Genomic DNA, 20,285 nt, shown 5'->3' on the forward strand with positions numbered 1-20,285 from the left:
CTTGATTTTGGGATTTATTGCTTAGAATTGCATGAGTATGGAAATAATACAGACAAATGTAAATGTTAAAGGGTTTAATGCATGTGTGTGTGTGTGTGTATGTATGTATGTATGTATGTATGTATGTTTGTTTGTTTTCTGAGGTTTTTGCGGGTATTTGTATGTGAATCTTTGGTTATTCAGGTTTTCTCCCGCGTAAAATTGGAAGTGTCTAGGTGACGTTTCGATGAAGTCTCATTCATCATCTTCAGGCTTGTGTCTTCGGCTTTGTGCTTCTCGGAATATACATACATACATATACATATGTGTGTATACACACACACACACACACACACACACACACACCAAAGAAATTTGGAAGTAATTCTTTTCCTCATTTTCCTCTTGTTTGCTTGCACTTGCACTTTTTTCTTTCCTGGGCTTTCTCTTTTTTCTGTTTATTAATTTATTAATTTAGTATTTTTTTTCTGAAAATGGATTAATTATATACTTTTTAAAAAAGAATAAATACAAATAGAATTTCTTTTTCTTTTTTTTTTTTTTTTAGTGAGAAGGAATTTCAGAGAGATGAAAGGAAAAGAAAACTTTGAGAAGAAGAGGGTCATAATGGCTGAATCTTCTTCCCACAATACAATTTCTCAGTTTTAATAGTACCGTGTTTCTCATATAATAAGGCCGGGTCTTATATTTTTTTGAGCCCCCCAAAAATGGCTAGGCCGTCTTTTCGGGGGTGACTTAATTTTCCCCCCCCTTGCATCTTTGGGCGGGCGGGCAGCGACGACTTGGATGTTGACTTCGGCGTTGGTGGGGCACTTCGTATCGGGGTCAACGCAGGCAGCACCATATCTGGGTGTGCCACAAAAGTACTTCCTAACGGCAAGCCCCACCCCCCGCCATTCCCTCCCATTTCACATGTTTTAATATAGGCCTTAATTTGGGGGGAGGGGCTTAATTTCATTTCATGCCTATAAAACATGCTGGGACTTCCTATTGGGGGAGGCCGTATTGTTGGAAAAACAGGGTACTTTTACAAAAACTGTTCATCATATTTGTGCAATAAGCCTTTTACTAAAAAACAAACAAGCAGCTATCAACTAAAGTGAATTTGACCACAATAAAAGTTAACTTTGGGGGAAACAGATTGAATTGCAAAGCATGAAATATAATTACAACAGAAACATTGAGACAAACTTCCATGGAGAAGTAAATCCAGAGGAAAGTATACTGCAGTTTGAGTGTGACTACTTGTGACAAAGTAAGAATAAAAATCCTGGGCTTGTTTTTGTTCCAGGTAGGCTATAGTTTGTAATCCATTTACATAGCGGGGCTGTAAAACTTGCAGCCTGTGGACTAGATGCATCACACACTGGCCATGCCCACATCATTTAGCAAAGGGGGAAAAAGTCACGATATGTCATGTGACGCCATCATGACACTGTGAGTTTGCTACCCATGATTTTGAGTATCACATGAATGCAACTCTTTCAGGAGCTAATTTTTGATATGAAGGTTGCTTTTTTCATTTAAAAATTTGAAGCTAGGGAAACTGATAATGTGTATGAATTAAGCCTTGATTTGTTTAACTGTGGTTTAATAAATTACAATTTTCTGAGTTCACGTATGTTCAGACCTAATTTACAGTATATAATGATTGGTGTTATAAATATATAAAATATATTGTCAGAACCAAATGAACCATATTATGGCTTATCACAATGCGATGTTCACAGAGATGGTGTACTTTTAAGATTCTATTTTTGGTAGGGGGGGGAGTTGAGCATTTCATTCTTAATATCCCTTTCAGGTTGAAAACTGTAAGACTCTATTGGGTGATGCATTCTCCTCAAAGTAATTTTGGGTCTCTCAATTCTCTGGAGACGTGCCTCTGGAAGTATGCTGATGCCGTGTGCCAGATTGGGAAAAGAAAAGGGCATGACTAGCTTCTTGGTCTGTGTCTTTGAGGCAATTAGTCTAATGGGTGCATGCTTAGGAATACAGCCTGTCTCATTATCTCTGGCTAGCCTACAGCTCCTTTTGTAGGTTTCTAAGTGGTTGATTGGTTCTGCAGACAGTTGTAAGTTTTGTTAGTTGAGGGAAAATGACAAAGCAGGTAGATGTCTTCCTTGTCTCTAAGAGACGGTAGACAAAAAGGCTATTTAGCTTTTTTTTCTTGACCCTATCTTGAGGATGGTAGGGAAAACTTTACTCTGAGGGGAGGAGGAGGACATAAGCTGGAACAATGTGGTTGCACATAACCTGACCTTATAAAATGGCATCTTTTTCTCCAGCATTTCATTAGAGCTTTGCCTTGGAAGGTTATATCAGAAGCCCTCTTGTGACCTTGAAGAGACCAAGATTATGACGAACCACAATATTAAGGTAACGGTTGTGCCTCTTTCTAATTGGCCAAAACATATAAGGAGAGGTTTATGTTGGTTTTAAAATAGCAATTGAAGAAAGAAAACCTTTTCAAAAGCGCAGAGGACTAATTTGGAAAGGAATGGAAAATAATTGACCAATCTAATGTTCCTATACAACTTGAAATTAAATCTGTATGTTGAAAATACTTACTTCAGGAGGCTTGGGCTTATAGGGCAGATTGCAATATCGCTGATTGTATAGAATGCGCGGTAGTCGGGAGAATCCTATGAGACTCAAACGTTTGAATCAATTTAAAATTGATGCAGTGGATGATATTAAACTTGTACTATGCTTAGAAGTAACCAATTTCTCCTTGTGGCTCTTGATTTCTATCATGCTCTCATTTGTGAGTTGCATCGGAGCAATAAGAAGAAAATGGAAAAGAAAAGCAATACTATTATCTCTGGTCAGATTAATTTAGAGAGCTTAGATAGAACTGTCCACATTGGATAAATGCATGTTGTGGATGTTGATGTTAACCTTGGATTAAATGGATGAGGAAACCGAGTCAAGTAACCTTCACTCAGCAAAGACATTATTGGGGAGGATGACCTTGATCAGAAATTTTCTGGGGAGGAGGACTCCTAGCAGAAAAATTGAAAATGTCCTCCGTGAAGAAACAGCGCTGAGAAGACAATCAAAGGGACAGCGGCAAAATGCCTGAATAGGGTAAGTGAGAGATGGAAGATGGAAAAAGAAACCAGTAAGAATGGTCTTTCTTGATCTGGGCAAAAAAATATATATTTGGATTAGGAGAAGGCACTGAATAATTTAAGTACTACTGGTACATTCAATACAGATACAGATAAAGCCATCTGAAAAAGAAGCTATAAGTAAATGACTGCAAATACCTTATGGACTTTTTGTGTGTAAAATAGAAAAAAAATGAACTTATGGTTTGTGGTTTTGATGATTAGACAGGGTAGATTGTAGAAAGAAGAAATTTATGTTGTAGCCAAAGAGAAACAGGTAAATTTATGACTGTTATATATAACGGTTGTAAAGAAGATCAGAACCTACTTCTGTATATCTTCTTTCTTCCTATTTTTCTTTTTCTTTTTCATTTCTTATACTTTTACATTTCTCTTTGTCTTTGATTTCTTCTCTTTTTCTTACTTTATATTCATCTGAATTAGTTTTTAGCTTCCTTTTAAAAATATGTAATAAATATACATATGAAAATAAAGCTGCAAGTACTGTAGGAAAACTGTAAAGAGTTCTGGCTGCCTGATGTTAGAAAGAAAATACTAAATTGGGGATGGGGAAGGGGCAAAAAAAGAAAGAAAGAAGAAGCCTAAATGGTTGAAAATGGAGTGGTGAGTTAAAGAATCTTCAATGCAGAGAAAGTTTAGAAGTTAGATTTGCTAGTTTCAAAAAATAAATGGTTAAGTTATAGGTGCATGGCATCAATTGATGAAATGCATGATGTGGAAGAAACGACTGAGAGTTTCTTTTTTTCCTTCTAACCACTGGCTTAAATCCCTTTAAAGATGGGGAACACACAAACTGATGTGGGCTATTGATGGCCACTAGTGGTGCCATTTATATGTAATCACTGAATGATAAGACTCAAAACACTTTGAGTTAAAGAATGCTAACTGGAGGTTACTGCAGATTTTCGCATCTTCCTCATGAAGTTGAGGCTTGAGGCATCTCACTAGCCATTAGCACAAAATGGTTGGTCTACTGAATTGCTCCAATTCATGAACTTAGTCTCATTAGGGATCTTCTTCCCAGTATCAAGGAGGAAAGGTTTATATCCCCATGCCTCTTGCTAGTTAATTCCATCTGCATTTTGAAGCCTCAATTATTTTGCATATAAAATGCAAAAAATGGCTTAGTTCCCAGAACACACTTGTAGCTAACCTACCCATGATTCGTAAATCATCCCAATTTTCTGGGTTCACACTGATAAAATAACACCACTGGCTGCTTTGCATAATGCACCTGTTCTAAGCCTGATCATAGAACTGGGAAGCAGCAAAGAAAAACTGTGTGAGATACTTTGAGGCTTGAAAAGAAGTCATTAGTGCAAGGACACCCATAATAAATGTTAAAGTCTTCTCCCTTTTTTATTCATTAATATTAGAATAATAAAAATCCCCAAATAGTTATTAATCCAGTTTTTTTCTGCTCCCCCTCCCCAATTCCTCCTATTTAGATTTTTTTAGAAGTATCTCTTTGTTACAATCTGAATCAGCATATTAATTTAACCAAAGTAAGGATAATTGAAATGTTGGCTGGAATTATGGGAATTACAATGCAACATATCTGGAGGGCATTATTATTAGGAAAGCAACCTTGTTACAATCTTATATTCTCTGGTCTCCTTGGTGCATTCTTAAGTTTCTTTGTCAGAATTCATTTCAGCTTCTCGTGGAAAATGCTATTCTTTAGCATAGACTGGGTTCATATGCAATATACTGCATCACAAATTAGCTGTTCATCTTTTTATGTCAGCAAACCTAGTCTGAATGTCAAATTTATAGCTTAGTGCAATGTTGCTCAGCCTTAAAAAATTCAAAATGTATGGACTTCAATTCCCAGATTGTTCGTGATTCAGTTCTAGGACTGAAGTCTGCAAATCTTAAAGTTACTAAGGCTGAAGATGCACTAATTTAGTGGACTGTATGAACTCACAAAATCAAATTAACAGATTAACTTCATCTTCTATTAAGTAATAATTTAATAATAAGTTGACATAATTGCTCTTTGATAGCCTATATGGATCATTCAACATAAGAGGAAAAAACGAAGGATTGCAGAATTTATGCAATTTATGACGTTTGTGGAAAAGAGTGATTCAAAGAACACAAATGTAAACCAGGCATATTATGGCTTTTGTATGATTCTGTGGTTTTATTTTAAACCGCAAGAGAAAGTACTGAAAATTGAGAGACAATAAATAATAAATAAAATAATTACTTTGGGGAGAGGGTGGAGTATAAATTGGTTGTTTATGTTATTGGATAGAAAATTGAGTTCTGAGAAAATGAATGGAAATATCTGGAAGGAGAACAAGGATGACTGGCATTCTGACTATTGCAGTCCAGCTTATATGACCTAATGTTTATTACTGCAACATGCCAGGATTCTATGAGTAGTCAATGGGTGAAACCATATTTACTTAATGACTGAATGATTCACTTAACAACTACAGTAATTCACTTAACAACTCTGACAAAAAGGTCATAAAATGGGGCAAAAACATGCCTTGCTTAGCAACAAAATGTTAAGGCTGAATTGTGGTTGTAAGTCAAGGACCACCTGTATATTTGGAAAATATTTTTTAATAGTTAAAAGTAGTTTTTTTAAACTATTCTTAACTTTTAAATTACAATTTAATTGCTTTGAAAAGCTTGTTATTTATTTCTAGTCACTCAGGCCATGCAAGAGTCTAGTCAAATATGCAACATATTACAGTGAGAATAGTTTGCATATCTGACTACAGATTCAGTTCTATTTATAATAAAATTATTGTTTTCAATTCTGAATGGTCATTGGCATTTCTGTCTGAATCGCCAAATGACCAGATCACTTTTTCTGCACTCTCTCCTCACATTTTTGCATTATTATTTTGTATAGCAATTTTTTTTCCCTTTAGGTCAGATTCATTGAGAATATTGTATGGTTTCCATATAACTCTTCCCTGGTGATTTCACTATCCCCATTCTCTGGGGTAGGGCATGGAACTATAAACTTTCAAACTTTCAAACACATCGGTAGTCAAGATAGCACTCATTCACGCTTTGTGACATAATTTTAGTCATTTGGTTCATAATTTAAGTCCACATTTTACCTTCCATACATGTATTTTATCCATTTTTCCATGATGAGAATAGACTTCATTCAGGTCTATTACATCTTTCCTCTTTCTCTTAATTTCACAAGTTACACAGCATATCTATTTTTATTTCATTCATTTGCTAATTCTCATTCTTTTTCATTTATTATCCATGTTTTAAATTTCAGTTTTTTATAAAGGAAATCATCAGATGGACTTAGAGACCTTGGCCTCTCAATGCCATTCTAGGTTTGATTAATCAAATGTTTTGCACAAGGCTTTTTAATAAGAGAAGGCTAGCAGACTTGGTTACACTTATGCCATTTGCAATATTCTCTGCTAAAAGCAAGAACAGGCACTGATATTTCCTGTTTACTTTGGCCAATAGGCCATCAACACAACCAGAGCCACATTTTAGCCCAAGCATGCTCATGTTAGAATCCCTAATTTAAAAACCACCTCGCAAATCAATATCCATATACAGTGTACAAACACACATTCAGGAGACATCAAATCCAATTCTCTCCCTTGCCTTGCAGACTGTTTTCTTCTTCTTCATGGCCAGTACCCTATCTATTAGGCAGAGTGAGGTAGTCAATCATTTTCAGTATCATAAACAGAAAGCAAATGGCTAGCTATTCTCTTTATTATTAGATATGTCTATAGGATTTTCTTCCTCAGGGACCCCAAGACCTGCCTTGGATGCTAGTCAGAACTGATCATAATACCCAGGACTCTCAAGTTACTTTTTAAACTAGAGGTAAAATAATATAATCATTTGCTCACTTGCTTTTCAGTACAAAATCAGCAGCTGGCTTCAGACTAATGGTACAGAAGCAAGACTATTTCAGGCAATGTCTTGGGTCAGTGCTCAGTTAAAACTGATGACTTTGATGTGACACCTCTCTGCAGATTTTTTTTTTTTAAGTTGCCTTGAAGGAGGTTTGATAAATCCTTCCCACCTGATAAACTAAATTTGCCTTTCTTACATTCTCTGCAAAATTTCCTTAAATCTTTGGTATCTGTCCTGTTCCAAAGATTGATTCCTGCTCATTCATGCTTTCAGTGTTTTTGGTTCACACATCGTAGCCAGCCTCGATGTACTTCTTTCTTTCTAACACTGTAATGTTTGGACCCACCCACTTTGACTTATTCAGCAAAACATACTTTAAAATAAACCATGGTTAAATAGGGTGGGCCCAATTTTTAATTATATTCATGGAAGTCATTCCAGGAGAACCTTGGTGATGTAATTAACACAACAGAATATATTTTTAAGGCAGACGTGGGGAATTTCCTTGATTTGTTAACAATTTCTCTGATGGAAGTTACATTTTTCATCTGTGCGGACCAGGTTTTACAATAGTGAGGCATGCTGGGACATGTAGTTCTGGAGTATCACACTTTCTCTAACTTCGACCTATCCTTAAAATGTGCTCACCTAGATCATATCTTTACAGGTTCAGAGAGCCACCTCAGTCCTCCTGATCTTGCTACTGTGCTCCTTTGCCGGGGCCAAACGAGCCGTGCCAGATTGCTGCCGGCAAAAAAGCTGTTCATGCCGCATCTTTGATCTGCTCCATGGGATGGGCAACCATGCCGCCGGCATCCTGACCATCGGCAAGCGTAGCAGTGCCATGACTACCAAGGGCTTCCAGAGCCGCCTCTACCGCCTTTTGCATGGCTCAGAAAACCAGGCTGCTGGGATTCTCACAATGGGCAGGAGAGCGACTGGGCTCCTCTGGCACCTCGATAAGAATGCACCCAGCATCTCCTAGATGACGCCCACCTTGTACGCTGAAGAGCCTGACCCAGTCATGGGCTGCCTGACTCCCCAGAAGACCAGTTACATTCACTAAGAAATTACAAATAAGGAAATCCTTTTCAAGAGATTGCACGAGTCCTTCCTGCTTTCTATCATTACTGCTGTAGGTTTTATTCTATTTTACACCAGCCAGGTGCTAGGTGCTGCCCAAAGATAGCAGCGGTGCAGTTAGTCCATTCTGTAAATAGCTATTTCATTTATCTGTCACCACATTTTCTTCCAAATAAAGCCTCTTGTGTTTAATAACTGCTTTGTCCAAAGATCTGTGTGAATTCCGCCCAGAAAAGCTTGATGGATCAACCAAAGTTCCATCTCGACCAGCTTTCTATTTCTCAAACTCTTTTATACAGAAAGCAGGATATACAAGACTAGAACTTGTTTTTCTCTTTTGCTGCTCAGTGGCACCATGCCTCTCAATAGGAAAGCTCAGATTGCCTAGTCCCGTGATGGCGAACCTGTGGCACGCATGCCAGAAGTGGCATCTCTGCCGGCACACAAGCCGTCACCCCAGCATAGGCCCACGGTGCATGTGTGCACACCTCCTGCCAGCCAGCTGATTGTTGGGTATCTGCTGTGCATGCATGGGGGCGGGTCATGTGCGCATGCACAGAGGTGTGCAATGCACACAGGGGTGGGAGGTCACGTGCGCAATGCATTATGGGTGCAGGGAGGCATGCGTGCACACACTTTCACCACACGATGATGAAAAAGTTAGCCATCACTGGCCCTAGTCTGTCTTCCAATATTGAAGAGAGATGTATTGCCTCCAATTGCCTTAAAATTACCAAATAAACCATTCATCGAACCAAACATCCAGGCAGAATTTCCTTAACATTGTTTTTTTGTCAATCATGAATGTTAACCCACATGAGTGCCCATCCCAATATCTATTTTTTATTTTATTTTATTTTATTTATTTTATTTGTCAATTGTTTACAAGATAATAGGTATAAGTATAAACATACTTATGAATTCATGGAATGGATACATATAAGAAAAATAAAAGAAACAATAGGACAGGGACGGTAGGCACGTTGATGCGCTTATGCACGCCCCCTACAGACCTCTTAGGAAAGGGATGAAGTCAATAGTAGACAGTCTAAGGTTAAAGTTTTGGGGGTTTGGGGAAGAAACCACAGTCAGGTAGAGTGTTCCAGACATTGACTACTCTGTTGCTGAAGTCGTATTTCCTGCAATCAAGTTTGGTGCCAGACATGGCTCATGCTAAGATTTTTAAAGCTATTTTAAAAGGGCAAATTCCACTGCTGTTATCTCTGTGCTCCCAAACTGTTTGAGCTCTGCTGATCTGCCTCTACAGTAATTGCTTCTGCCTGCCTAAGACTGCCGACCAGGAGCTCTGTTGCTTTTTTATGATTTCATGGGGTTGGCAGATATTGGCAGCCAGAGGGCAGTGTTGGCAAAGAAAGCTTGGCTACTCCAAATCTCTTTGTGTGCTAGATTCTTTTGTGTGCTGCCAGATGTTTGATTGACCGTCTGAGCAGTCTGATCTGGAATCTATAATTCAAACTATGTAAGAAATATTTGTGGTTAATACAAAGTTTGTTCAGGAGCACTTTTCTTATTTGAGGCTTCCTTGTGCAGAATCCTATAGCCCAAATGAACCTAACTTTGATGTGAATTTAAATAGTTCCACTCAGAATCATAGAATAGCGGAATAGAAGACGCTTCCTTTCTTTTTATCTTCTTCACTTTTTACAAATTGAACAATAGTTAGTTTCTAGCCAGCATTAAATACAATTCAATCCAACAGCATCCTTTGTGCAAACAGCAGGCACCATAATCCCCAGACAAGCAGTCAATTATATTGCTGTTGAATTAAGCTATCGGCAGTCTGATATTTGCATGGAGTTCTCAACCAATTTGATAAAGTCTTTGGGCTAATTTAATGAATGGAGGGTGGGAAACCCAGAGGGATAGAGAGGGATGCAAATATTTGAAAAAGTATTTACATTTGGAACAGGAAATTCTCTAAATGGTCAGTTTTGAGTTTTCCTAAAGGAGAATCAGGTTTCAGTTAAAAAAGGATGCAGTGATTGTATTTAAGCTGAGTTTAGGCTTCAACATTAAGTGAGGCCCTCCTTCTGTAGCATAAACTAATCACAAAGTCTGAATTTGCACACAACAATTAAAACTAAAATATTGTGGCATGTGTGTGTAACATATAGCATGTCGTATGTAACATATGTAACATACTGACTTCCAGACTCCAATTTCAGAAAAAAGAAATGAGAGACAGAACAGGCAATTTTGGTTGTGGAAATTCAGCACCAGAACTTATTATCCTTCTGTTTTCTGAAATTGCAAGTAAAAATGGGACCTAACTTATATTCCTTGATTGGTGATGGGTGAGTATGTGGTTGTGATCACAGAACAAATAGATCACTTACAGACCTACAAAGTATATTCTCACAACATGAAATTTAACTTCCTTTTTTCCTAGTGTGTGAATTTAGCCCCTTGGATTAGTTTATCATGAAATATCAGTAACCAGGTTAAGTCTACCAGTGGCTCCATCGTTTCACACTTGTCTCTTATTTCTACTTTACTTTCTGTGGGTTTTTTTTTTCAAGAAAGAAGAAATCCCCTCGATTCCTCGATCCAGTGCCCGCTCTTTTTAGTTGCGAGGCAAGGCCATTCGGCCGCAGGTGTTTCCGCGTTGTTTGCACGCGGTGCGCTGAACTAAGCGCTTGAGATGCCGCTCGTGGGAACCTGCGCGAGCGGGCGCTGAAATCTGGGCGGGATCCCTCTGGATCCCTCCCCAGCCCCGTCGTCCGCGCCAGCCCGCTAATTGCACGGCTGGGATTAGAAGGGAGGAAATGACAGCCGGGAGGGAGGGAGGGAGGCGGTGAACTCCCAGGCAGCTGTTTCGCCTCGCCGTTCCCCTCGCGCCAGCCCCAGTTGGGACATAACGCGTCCCCTCACTCCCTCTTGCGCTCTTCTCCACGGCTGCGCTTGGACTCTCCCCGCTGGGCAGCGGACCCCGCGGGGGTAGCGGGGCGCCGATGGTGGTGCCCCCGCCGCCATGCCGGTAATGAAAGGCTTGCTAGCCCCACAGAATACCTTCTTGGACAACATCGCCAACAGGTTCGATGGGACACGTAAGTGGCCTCTGGAACTCCCCTTTACTCGGAAGAGAGTTCGTCGGCTAGGGTTGTATTTGGAGGGCGGAAGAGCTCTGCGGCATCGCCCTGGTCCCTCGCGGAGTTCACTGGAGATATCGGGGCAAACTCTTAGATTTCTCGTTGCCTTCCTTTCCTCCGCACCCAGGCAGCCTTCTCTCCCTTCTCCCGCCGACGCGCTACCCTACTCTTCTTAGTTGGAAAGTTAAAACTCCACTTGAGAAGAAGGAGACAGGCAGGTGGGGATACGAGGCCACCTCACCTGAAGATTCCCCTCCCTCTTCCCCGTCTCTTCGAGACCGGAGAGGAAAGAGGTTTTTGGGATGGGAGGGGGTGGCGGCATGAGGTATGTGCCCAACCCCAGGAACAATAACGGGCTTTCCGTGCTGTTTCTTCCCGCGCCCTCCCGTCCCGCTTTGTGCTCCGTTTCTTTCTGCGCCAGTCTCCCCCCCCGATTCCCCGCTCCCGAGTTAACAAAGAACCGATAGACCCTCTTTGTCTTTATCCGAGCGGCAACCTGAGACCTGAGCTCTCTCCCGTCCCTCCCCCATCAGGTCGATATTTTCGGGCATGCCTCAGCAGTTGTAGGAAAAATTCGTCCCTGGCCCCCAATTTTGACTGTTCAGATGAACTGATGAACCCCTTCCTTTGGCTTTTTTAGGAGGCATGCATTGAACGCTAGGTGTTATTAACCTGCACTCTTCTTTAAACTATGCTTGTTTAGATGTGTGAAAGGAGACCGAAGTAATGGTAAAGAGTCTTTTTTAGACAAGCCTAGTTTGGGGAGGGGAGAGGGAACATTTTAATCTCTTTTTCCCACCACATAAGGAATCACTCCAAATCTGTCTTTCAGTAAAGCAGTTGAACCACTGGCTATCCTCCAAAATTCACTCTAAAAAGGGAGCTGGCGTATTCGGTCCAAAGCAGGATAAGCCATCTTACTGTGTTTGGGATGGAGCAAGGGATTCTGCTTCAAAATGTTGATCTGAGGCCACTCCTACTCTTTTCAAACCCAGGAAATGTGGATCAGTACAGGAGAGTGCCTCTGAGCATGTGCAAAGTAACTTTTCTTTCCTGGTAGATGATGAAATAAGAGATGGTCCCTCCTCCCCAGTTAAAAATACTTTCCCCTCCTTTCCCCTCCCCCTCTGCAATTGCAATATGTTGGATACCAATTTCTCAGGGAGAAGGGAGTAGGACCCATTCACCTCCTTTTGATAAAGCACTTGGTACATAGGTTGTGAAAATACGGCCCACAGCTGCAGAAGGATGGGCAGTCTGTCAATAAGGGAGCATGGGTTGCACACATCATCTCTTTTAAAAACTTTTCAACTTGTTAGTCTGTAATCTTATTCAACTCCACACAACTTTTTGAATTTCTAAAAACTTTGAGTTTCTAGGTGTCATGAAGAGTATCAAAATCTGTAGCTAAACTGTGTCTCATTTCACACTATAGTATTGCTGCACAATTCCTGTTAAAAGGAAGTGGCATAATGAGGATGCAGTGAGATATTATTAGATTTTGGTTTAATAGTCTTATGGGATGTTACGTGTCAGATGGTGATGGACATTTTATTCACTTACTTACTGAGATAAGGCCCTTTTGCTACATAAGGGTAAATTTTTTCCTGCTTCTTTTGCTGAATGGGAGCAAATGAGGCTGGTCAGCCTTTGCCTTGATCAGCCTTTGCCTTGTGACATAGGTTGCATTGAGGGAGAGTGCCAAGCCCACAATAAGCCACCAAACATTTTAGCTGCAATACTGTGATGCTATTGAAATAGAATGTGGTAGATTCCATTCAGTGGAAGCATCAGGAGATTCTCCCCCAAACAATATAATTTCAGAAGGGGCAATGGATTTAACTTACAAGAAAGTTAGTTGGGCTGGACTTACTAGTTTATGGATGGAGCATTGAAAGATTGGATTTTTTTTTAAAGTTGATTGATAGAAAGATTCTCCCTCCCACATCCCTCCTGCCCTCCTTCTCACTGATGGATGCATTTTATTTTTTATTTATTTATATCCCATGTTTATTGCTTTTACTAATAATTCAAGACCGTAAACATATCCAACACACCTCCCTCCTCCTAGCTTCCCCATAACAACAACCCTATTAGTAAGGTGGACAGCCATGAGAAAGAGAGAGAGTGAGTGCTGACTTCTATGCTAATGCAGGACTTGAACTCATGGTCTACCTTTCTAACCTGGTGCCTTTAACTACTGGACCAAATTGGCATTCTATCAAGTACTGCTATCTTGATATCACTATCAAATATTGGCAGGAGTGGATAGGTGGAGAAACAAGGGCTAATCAATGGAAATCACATATTCTTGAAATCCTTCCCTTTGAGAAAAATGATTGGCACTTGTGGGACAAGTAAAGTTGCATGGAGTCCACAGATCAGGGACCATAACCCATACAAAACATCAGTCCATGAAAATTTGAATTTCTTTTTTCTGATTTCAGATTGTCTTTCTAATCATTACATGATTCTAGCTTTCAGGAAAAATTAACTAATGGAACTTCCCAGAAATGTTGTGTGCTAGTTAAAAGGCTGGTTATGTATTCCAAAACCTTGGATCTCACTAACAAATACTTGGTACGTGAATTAAAGATAGGAAATGGTACATAATAAATATGATATAGGATCTTTGGCATGAAACTGCTTTCTTTTCCACCAAAGTATAGCTAAACCCCAGTCTATTTATTTATTACATCCAAACAATTCCTATCAGATATTGTTTCCTGTGTCAGCCTCAGTCTTTCAGTCCATGATTCAGTACATTATTATTTTTTCTAAGAAAAATACTTTTAATGATGATAAGTGCACTAAACATTTTTTTCCTTTTGGTCTGAATGGAAATAAGAATTATAAAACTCAATGGAACTCTCAAGTGTATATATGCTTGATTGATTAGATTATACAATGCTGACAAGTTCTTTTACAATTTCGAGGATCTAAGTTTAAATGCCAGTGAACTCTTTGGGCTACCCATATCTTCTATCTCCATGTCTAGGGATTACCTCTCTGAAAATGAAAACTAAACTTTAACATTACTGTTCACAGTATGAGGACTGCAGTTCACACTACAATTATTAGAATGGGTCATTAGAATTGATTTAGAGTTTCAATCTCTTAACAATATGCTGGTCCTTATTTTAGGCCAACATATTTGGATTCCAAATCTGGATCATAATTAAATTATCTTTATTCCTTGCATGCCATTTAGGGATGATCCAGATTTCTGTAGCACCAGATATGGTAGACCTACTTTAAGATGTCTTTAGCAACTAGAGTATGAATCCTTTATATAACAGCACTTCCAGAATCAACTTAGTAGGCTCTGGTTGAATAGTTTTCCAATTTCTTTTTCTCTCTGTGTTTCATTTTACGTTTTCTAGATTTTATTTTCCAGGCAGTCTAGTAACTGTATTTTTTCTCCTTTTTCTCTTGCAAATCTATGTCCAAAGTGGTAATTTATTGACTTCAATTAGCTTATTGTACTTAAACTCAAACCCAAAAATATGTTTACATGGAAAGGCCCAGTTAGATCAATGTGTATGAAGTTTCATTTAACTGAAACAATTTACCAGGGCTCCATCCTGAAAATGGTCTGGAAAAGCATACCTCCACTACTAGGTAAACTTCTTATTCCATATATGGAATAAGAAGTATTATATCCAGGTCATAACGGAGTCTTTGCAGGGGGGGAAAGTGAAGTATAAATCAGTAACACTTTGTCTATATGCAAAGCTCATTTTTATTCACATTCATTAGCAATAACATAGCCATTTCGCTGTATTTCAAGTTAATATGAGGAATTTTAGGCAATTCCCTGACAGCAAAATCTGATTGCACATTAAAATTAAACTAAATAAATAAATAAAAACCCAAGGTATGAAAATGTAAGGATTAAAACTATGTCACATGAAAGTTCTGCCTTGTTAGTCTAGATAGATTAGTGTGGGGTATAGTAAATTAGCTTAATTTTACATGTTCTATAAATGGTCTTATTTTCTTATTTTACACCCATACGTTCCTAGTTTTGGACATTGGTTTAAATTAAGCATAAGTTAGCCTCTTTTCTCTTCCTTTCTTTCCACCTGCTTTGCCTAGGTAGAAAGATGGGAATAGAAAAGAAAGGTGTAGTAATCATGCATGGTTTAAAAGAAACAACTAAAATGCCATATTGTGGTTAGAGGATTTTCACTTAAGAGGATTCTGATGGTGTGGATTGGGCAGGGTGTGAGGGAAGGATTTAAATGCTTTCAAAAAGATCAATGAAAACTAATTCAGCATTTTATTATGGAGACTAACTTAGAAATGCTTCTCTAAGCAAAGATATCTGAATATCCTCAGTCCTGACCACAAATCCTGCATTTTATCATAATCCATCTCTTTGTTCTTCACTAAAGCCACAATAATCAGATGCAAATATGTGAAAAAGAGGTATTATAATTAAATCTTGTAGAAGAGCATGCACGTCATGACAATAACATTTTAATTATATCTCTTACATAAAACTGGACACAGGTATTTGGTCAGAGCTAAAAAGTGCCCTGAACAATTAGGGCAAATCAGAGAATACATAACAATATTCAATTTTCACAAATGTTTGGAATATTTCATTATATAAGACTATAAATGAAGTGACTTTGACTGGACTGCACTGGGATGGTTCCAATTTGTAAGCTCCATCACTGTCTAGTTTTCATATTCTTTTAGCTACCAAAAGAACCTGGATTCCTATCAACTAAAGAAAATGAAAGTAAATAAAGAGTTTTGGTTAAGGTGTTGGATTAGGAGCTAGAAGTACCATATTCTAATCCATTTTAGCTATGGAAGCTGACTCTATCAGTGACTTTGTCTTAGTTCAATTTAGATATTATGGAAAGGTAGGGGAGAGTGACTTGAGTGTCCCAAACAAAAGCCAGAATATTAAATAAAAAAATGCAAACAGGGTCTCATAGCTTGGACAGTTCTTAAATGCACTTTAAAAGGTTTTTGTGTGCATTCTTGCATTATGATACAAGAAAAGGTGCACATGTATACTCACTTTATGTCTTGTATTTTTGTATGACTCTTATATTTGAAAATGGGTTCAGACAAGCATGGGAATAGAAACTCAGGCAGAGATCTAAGCAATATATATTTTCATAGTTAGGAACACAGAAATCAATAATGAAGAGTAATGCTGGTGAGTATAAAATATCTGCCATCATGCATCTAAATTAGGAACAAGAGCTTCTTGGTTATATAAGTGAGATAAGGTTAGTCCTAAACTTTGGAACTAAGCCAGGAATATTGTATTTCTGTTAGACGACGAATGAATTAGAGTAAAGGTAGAGTAAGACTCTTCATTCCTATATCCAACTTATACATTTTGGTTGAAGGAGAACATGATGGAATGCTTAAATTGTTAAACTGACTGTTCACATGCACTGTAACTGGAGAGCTTTCTCAAGGATCATGCGTGGCTGCTGCATATTGGGGATTAATATACATTTCACAGTGTCTGTGAAATTCATTCATCCTGAGGCTCAATTGCTTAGGATTTTCAATTCACAAATTTCATTCCCTCCAATGTGAATGGCTGTTGTGGGATTATCTCCCATCACAGAAATACCATGTCCCCATGATCTCTCCAGTGTTATGAATCCTGGTATATAAATATATGACTCCTGCTTTTGGCAAGCTTCTTCTGTCTCAGTTTGTCCATTAGAACCATATGGATCTTAAAAAGAGGTGCAAAGCAAATAAATACAATACTGGATCTGGATCTATATTTGTTTTTCCAAAGTTGGAAAAAAAAATATAAAAACGAAAACATCCAGATTCCACAAAGCTCTTCATCACACAGAATGTAAAGATTTCAGAACCATAGAAGTATAAGCACGGAGAATGGAGCTATTGCTCATACATTTGACCAGATTTTGCATTTTGTGACAAAATATCATTCATTCTGCCCTCTGATGCCATTGCTGAAGCAGATCAAGTCCTCTAGTGGGGAGATTATGCAAAAAGGGTATTAGGGTATTTACTTGAATGCAAAATGTTCCTGGTTCAAACCATGGTCTGACTGGAAAAGACTATGTTTTAAGACACTGAAATTGCTATAAATCTGTGCAAACATAATTATTTCACATACATAATTATTACTTGGCTGGATTCTACATAATATTACTTTCATTTCTTTTTGATCTAGAGCAGTATTTCTCAACCTTGTCAACTTGAATATTTGTAGGCTTCAACTCCAGAATTCCCCAGCCAGCGTGCTGGAGGAGGGAATTCTGGGTGTTGAAGTCCACACATCTTTAAGTTGCCAAGGAGCAAGGAACTCATCCAGAGCAATGGTGAACTAGCTTCTGCTTGAGGAACTTTAGCATGAACCTATCATCCCTTTATTCAACTACAACCCCATAGTTGATCTGCTTATTAATATTTAACTAATATTGATACCTATGACTTGAATATATGAGATCCCTCCTTCTTGTAATGTGATAATCTTTCATATATTTGAAGAAAAATCATGTTTCCCTTTAATCTTCTGTTCTCTGAAGAAAAGCCACTCAGATCCTTCAACCTTTCCTCAGAGATCTTCCCCCTCCCAAAGATATTCCAGTTTGTCTACATCCTTTTAAACTGTGTTGCTCACAATACTCCCATGAGATTTGACTAGTGGAGAACAAAGTGGTGCTGTTATTTCCAATAAGTTGAAAACTAACTTCTAAATTATCATAAAGCAACCTAAAAATTCTACTGCCCTTTTTTGACAGCTGTTTCATATTCTACACTGCTCATTTAGAGTAGACTTTCTCAACCTCAGCAAGTTTAAGATGTGTGAACCTCAATTCTCAGATTTCACCAGCTACTCTTCCTGGCTGAGGAATTTTGGTAGTTGATGCCCACATATTTTAAAATTCCTGAGGTTGAGAATCACTGGTGTTGTGTTTGCGATCATCAAGAAACCTTTCATACATGGGCTTCTGCAGAAGTTTTGTACTGTCATCATGCTCCACTCCTTTTATACAGTGTGTGTGTTATGTCACACTGCATGTACACAAGGACAGAGTTTCTGTTGCAATGCTGCTTTTGACATTCTGCCTTCTTTCACCCTCCTAAGGCCACTGTTTTCACATGTGTTATTGCTAAATCAGATGTCTATAGTTCTATATCTCTGCATTTTCATGAAATAATGGATATCAGGATGATAAGGACAGTTTCCTCTAAAGTTCCATTACTTACATTTTATTGGTGAATATTTCTCTATTAGTTAAGATCAAGTTAGTTGGTCTGGTTCCCCCAACCTTTCTGAAACATAACACACTCTATTCCACAAATTATTGGTCTCTGTGCTCTATATAGAAACTGATGCATAGATCTAACTAAGACCAACTAAAATTAAGATATTTCACTTATAAATTCATCCATCCAATACATTCATCCATCCTTTCTCTCATCCTCATTCTTCCATTCAGTATTCACCAATAGATGAACTCTAAGGAGCTTTCTGTGCTTTCATTTGTTACAAGGTTATAAAATATAAAGGGAAAAACATGTGCCTTAAGTATGTACATGTCTATTATCAATTCTACAAATTCGAAGCATAAAACATTATTTTATTGTGTAGAAGTTACTGTTTTTAAGGACTGGCAGTGATATCCCATCCCTCAGATGAAACTGAATACAGTTGCTAGTTCCTTATTTGCTATCCTACTTCATTATTACAGCTGAAAATGCAATCTGAGCAAAGAGTTAGAAATTGAGCAGAACCATCATGGTAAAATAATTTTTGATTGTTCCCAAATAAAATTTATCTAGACTACTGGGAGAACTCCAGTGGTTAGTTATTCAGCCTGAAAGTTCATTAGGGTTCTCTTGAATGCAGAGCTTATGGGCTGAAGTTCTTGTATTTACACAGGAAGCTAGTCTTTCAGTGTGGAGAGAGAGCGAAAGAGCGAGAGAATGGAAGCATGATATTCAGGACCATGGAGAGTGCATATTTTAATACGCAACCATTTAAGCATCCCCCTAATCCTGCAGTCTGGAAGCCAAATATTAGACTTAGCTACAGATGCAAACTATGTTTTGACAGTCACACAGATACACTTTGTCCCTCCCAAGTTAATCCAATCCCTGACCTGAAGTGACCTCAAGTAAAACTCCAATTGGGTTAGCATAGAATGGGGAAGGAAACCTTTTTGCCCAATGCAGAAGGAAAATGGGAAATCTGAGTTCTGCTCAATTGGGTAGTTCTGTCCATTATTTCAAATACATCTCCAATCCATTGTGGAGGGGGGGGGGAGAGCAAAGACTGAAAATACACCAAGGCTTTCTTATGAGTGTTCCTTGCACCAAATTATGAGACTAGTATAGAAGATAGAATACAGGGCTGGATTCTGGTCCTACTTTAATTCTAGTATAATGATGGTAGAACAGATCTTTCTGTTTAGCACTGCTAAGCATTAGAGCATTTCAAAAGGCTTTTTGGCAGTGATGTCTGTGTTCAAAACTTTATTTTCAACTAACCACACTGCTGGCCATACTGGGTCGAAATATTGGGAATGTTGTCAGCTTTCTATTCCCACTTCTAAGTGTTCTGGACATTTTGAATTTTGGCAAACCTAGAAGCAATTACATTTTTATTCATAGTGCTGGGGTGTTTTACACATAATCCAGGGGAGAACTACTCACATTGATTATTACAGTTTGTTAATGAAGCTTTCAGTGTACTGGTAATCAAGATAGGGCTTGGCCTTTAATCAGTAGAATGACCAGGTAGGGCCAAAAATGTAGTACATATGTGTGAGGGGAACCTTTACCTTTACCTTACAGCATGATTCCAAGAAGGTCATAGTGATCTTACTAGGGGCATCAAAAAAAAGTTTAGATAACGGTTGCCAACATGCACCCTGACTTTTTTTTTCCTTTAGTCCTCCATGAATGTGCCTCTTTCTTTGTATTGTAAGTATTTTTTAAGTTATACAAATCTGTTAAGACACACACATTTCCCTAAATAAGTCTTAGTATATGTGTGGACGTTCAAGCCTGCATCTCAGTATGTGTGTTTGAAAGTAGAACGGGAGTGGGATAGGAGGGAAAGAAAAGATAG

At 38.5% G+C, this 20,285-nt stretch overlaps 1 protein-coding gene across 3 annotated transcripts in view; it reads left to right on the forward strand.

Annotated features, from left to right (window-relative positions):
- The first annotated feature begins 10,902 nt into the window (after positions 1–10,902).
- Positions 10,903–20,285, forward strand: part of KCNH4 (potassium voltage-gated channel subfamily H member 4) — a 73,075-nt gene continuing 63,692 nt past the window's right edge. For all 3 annotated transcript variants that reach the window (XM_087946349.1, XM_087946350.1, XM_087946351.1), the window contains exon 1: positions 10,903–11,149. In XM_087946349.1, the coding sequence (XP_087802475.1) occupies positions 11,074–11,149 (76 nt within the window). In that variant the 5' untranslated portion in view covers positions 10,903–11,073. The remainder of the gene's footprint in view (positions 11,150–20,285) is intronic.

The sequence above is a fragment of the Notechis scutatus genome, chromosome Z, assembly GCF_049901735.1.
Source record: "Notechis scutatus isolate UNSWTSFEM ecotype Mainland chromosome Z, rNotScu1.2, whole genome shotgun sequence".
Lineage (NCBI taxonomy): Eukaryota > Metazoa > Chordata > Lepidosauria > Squamata > Elapidae > Notechis > Notechis scutatus.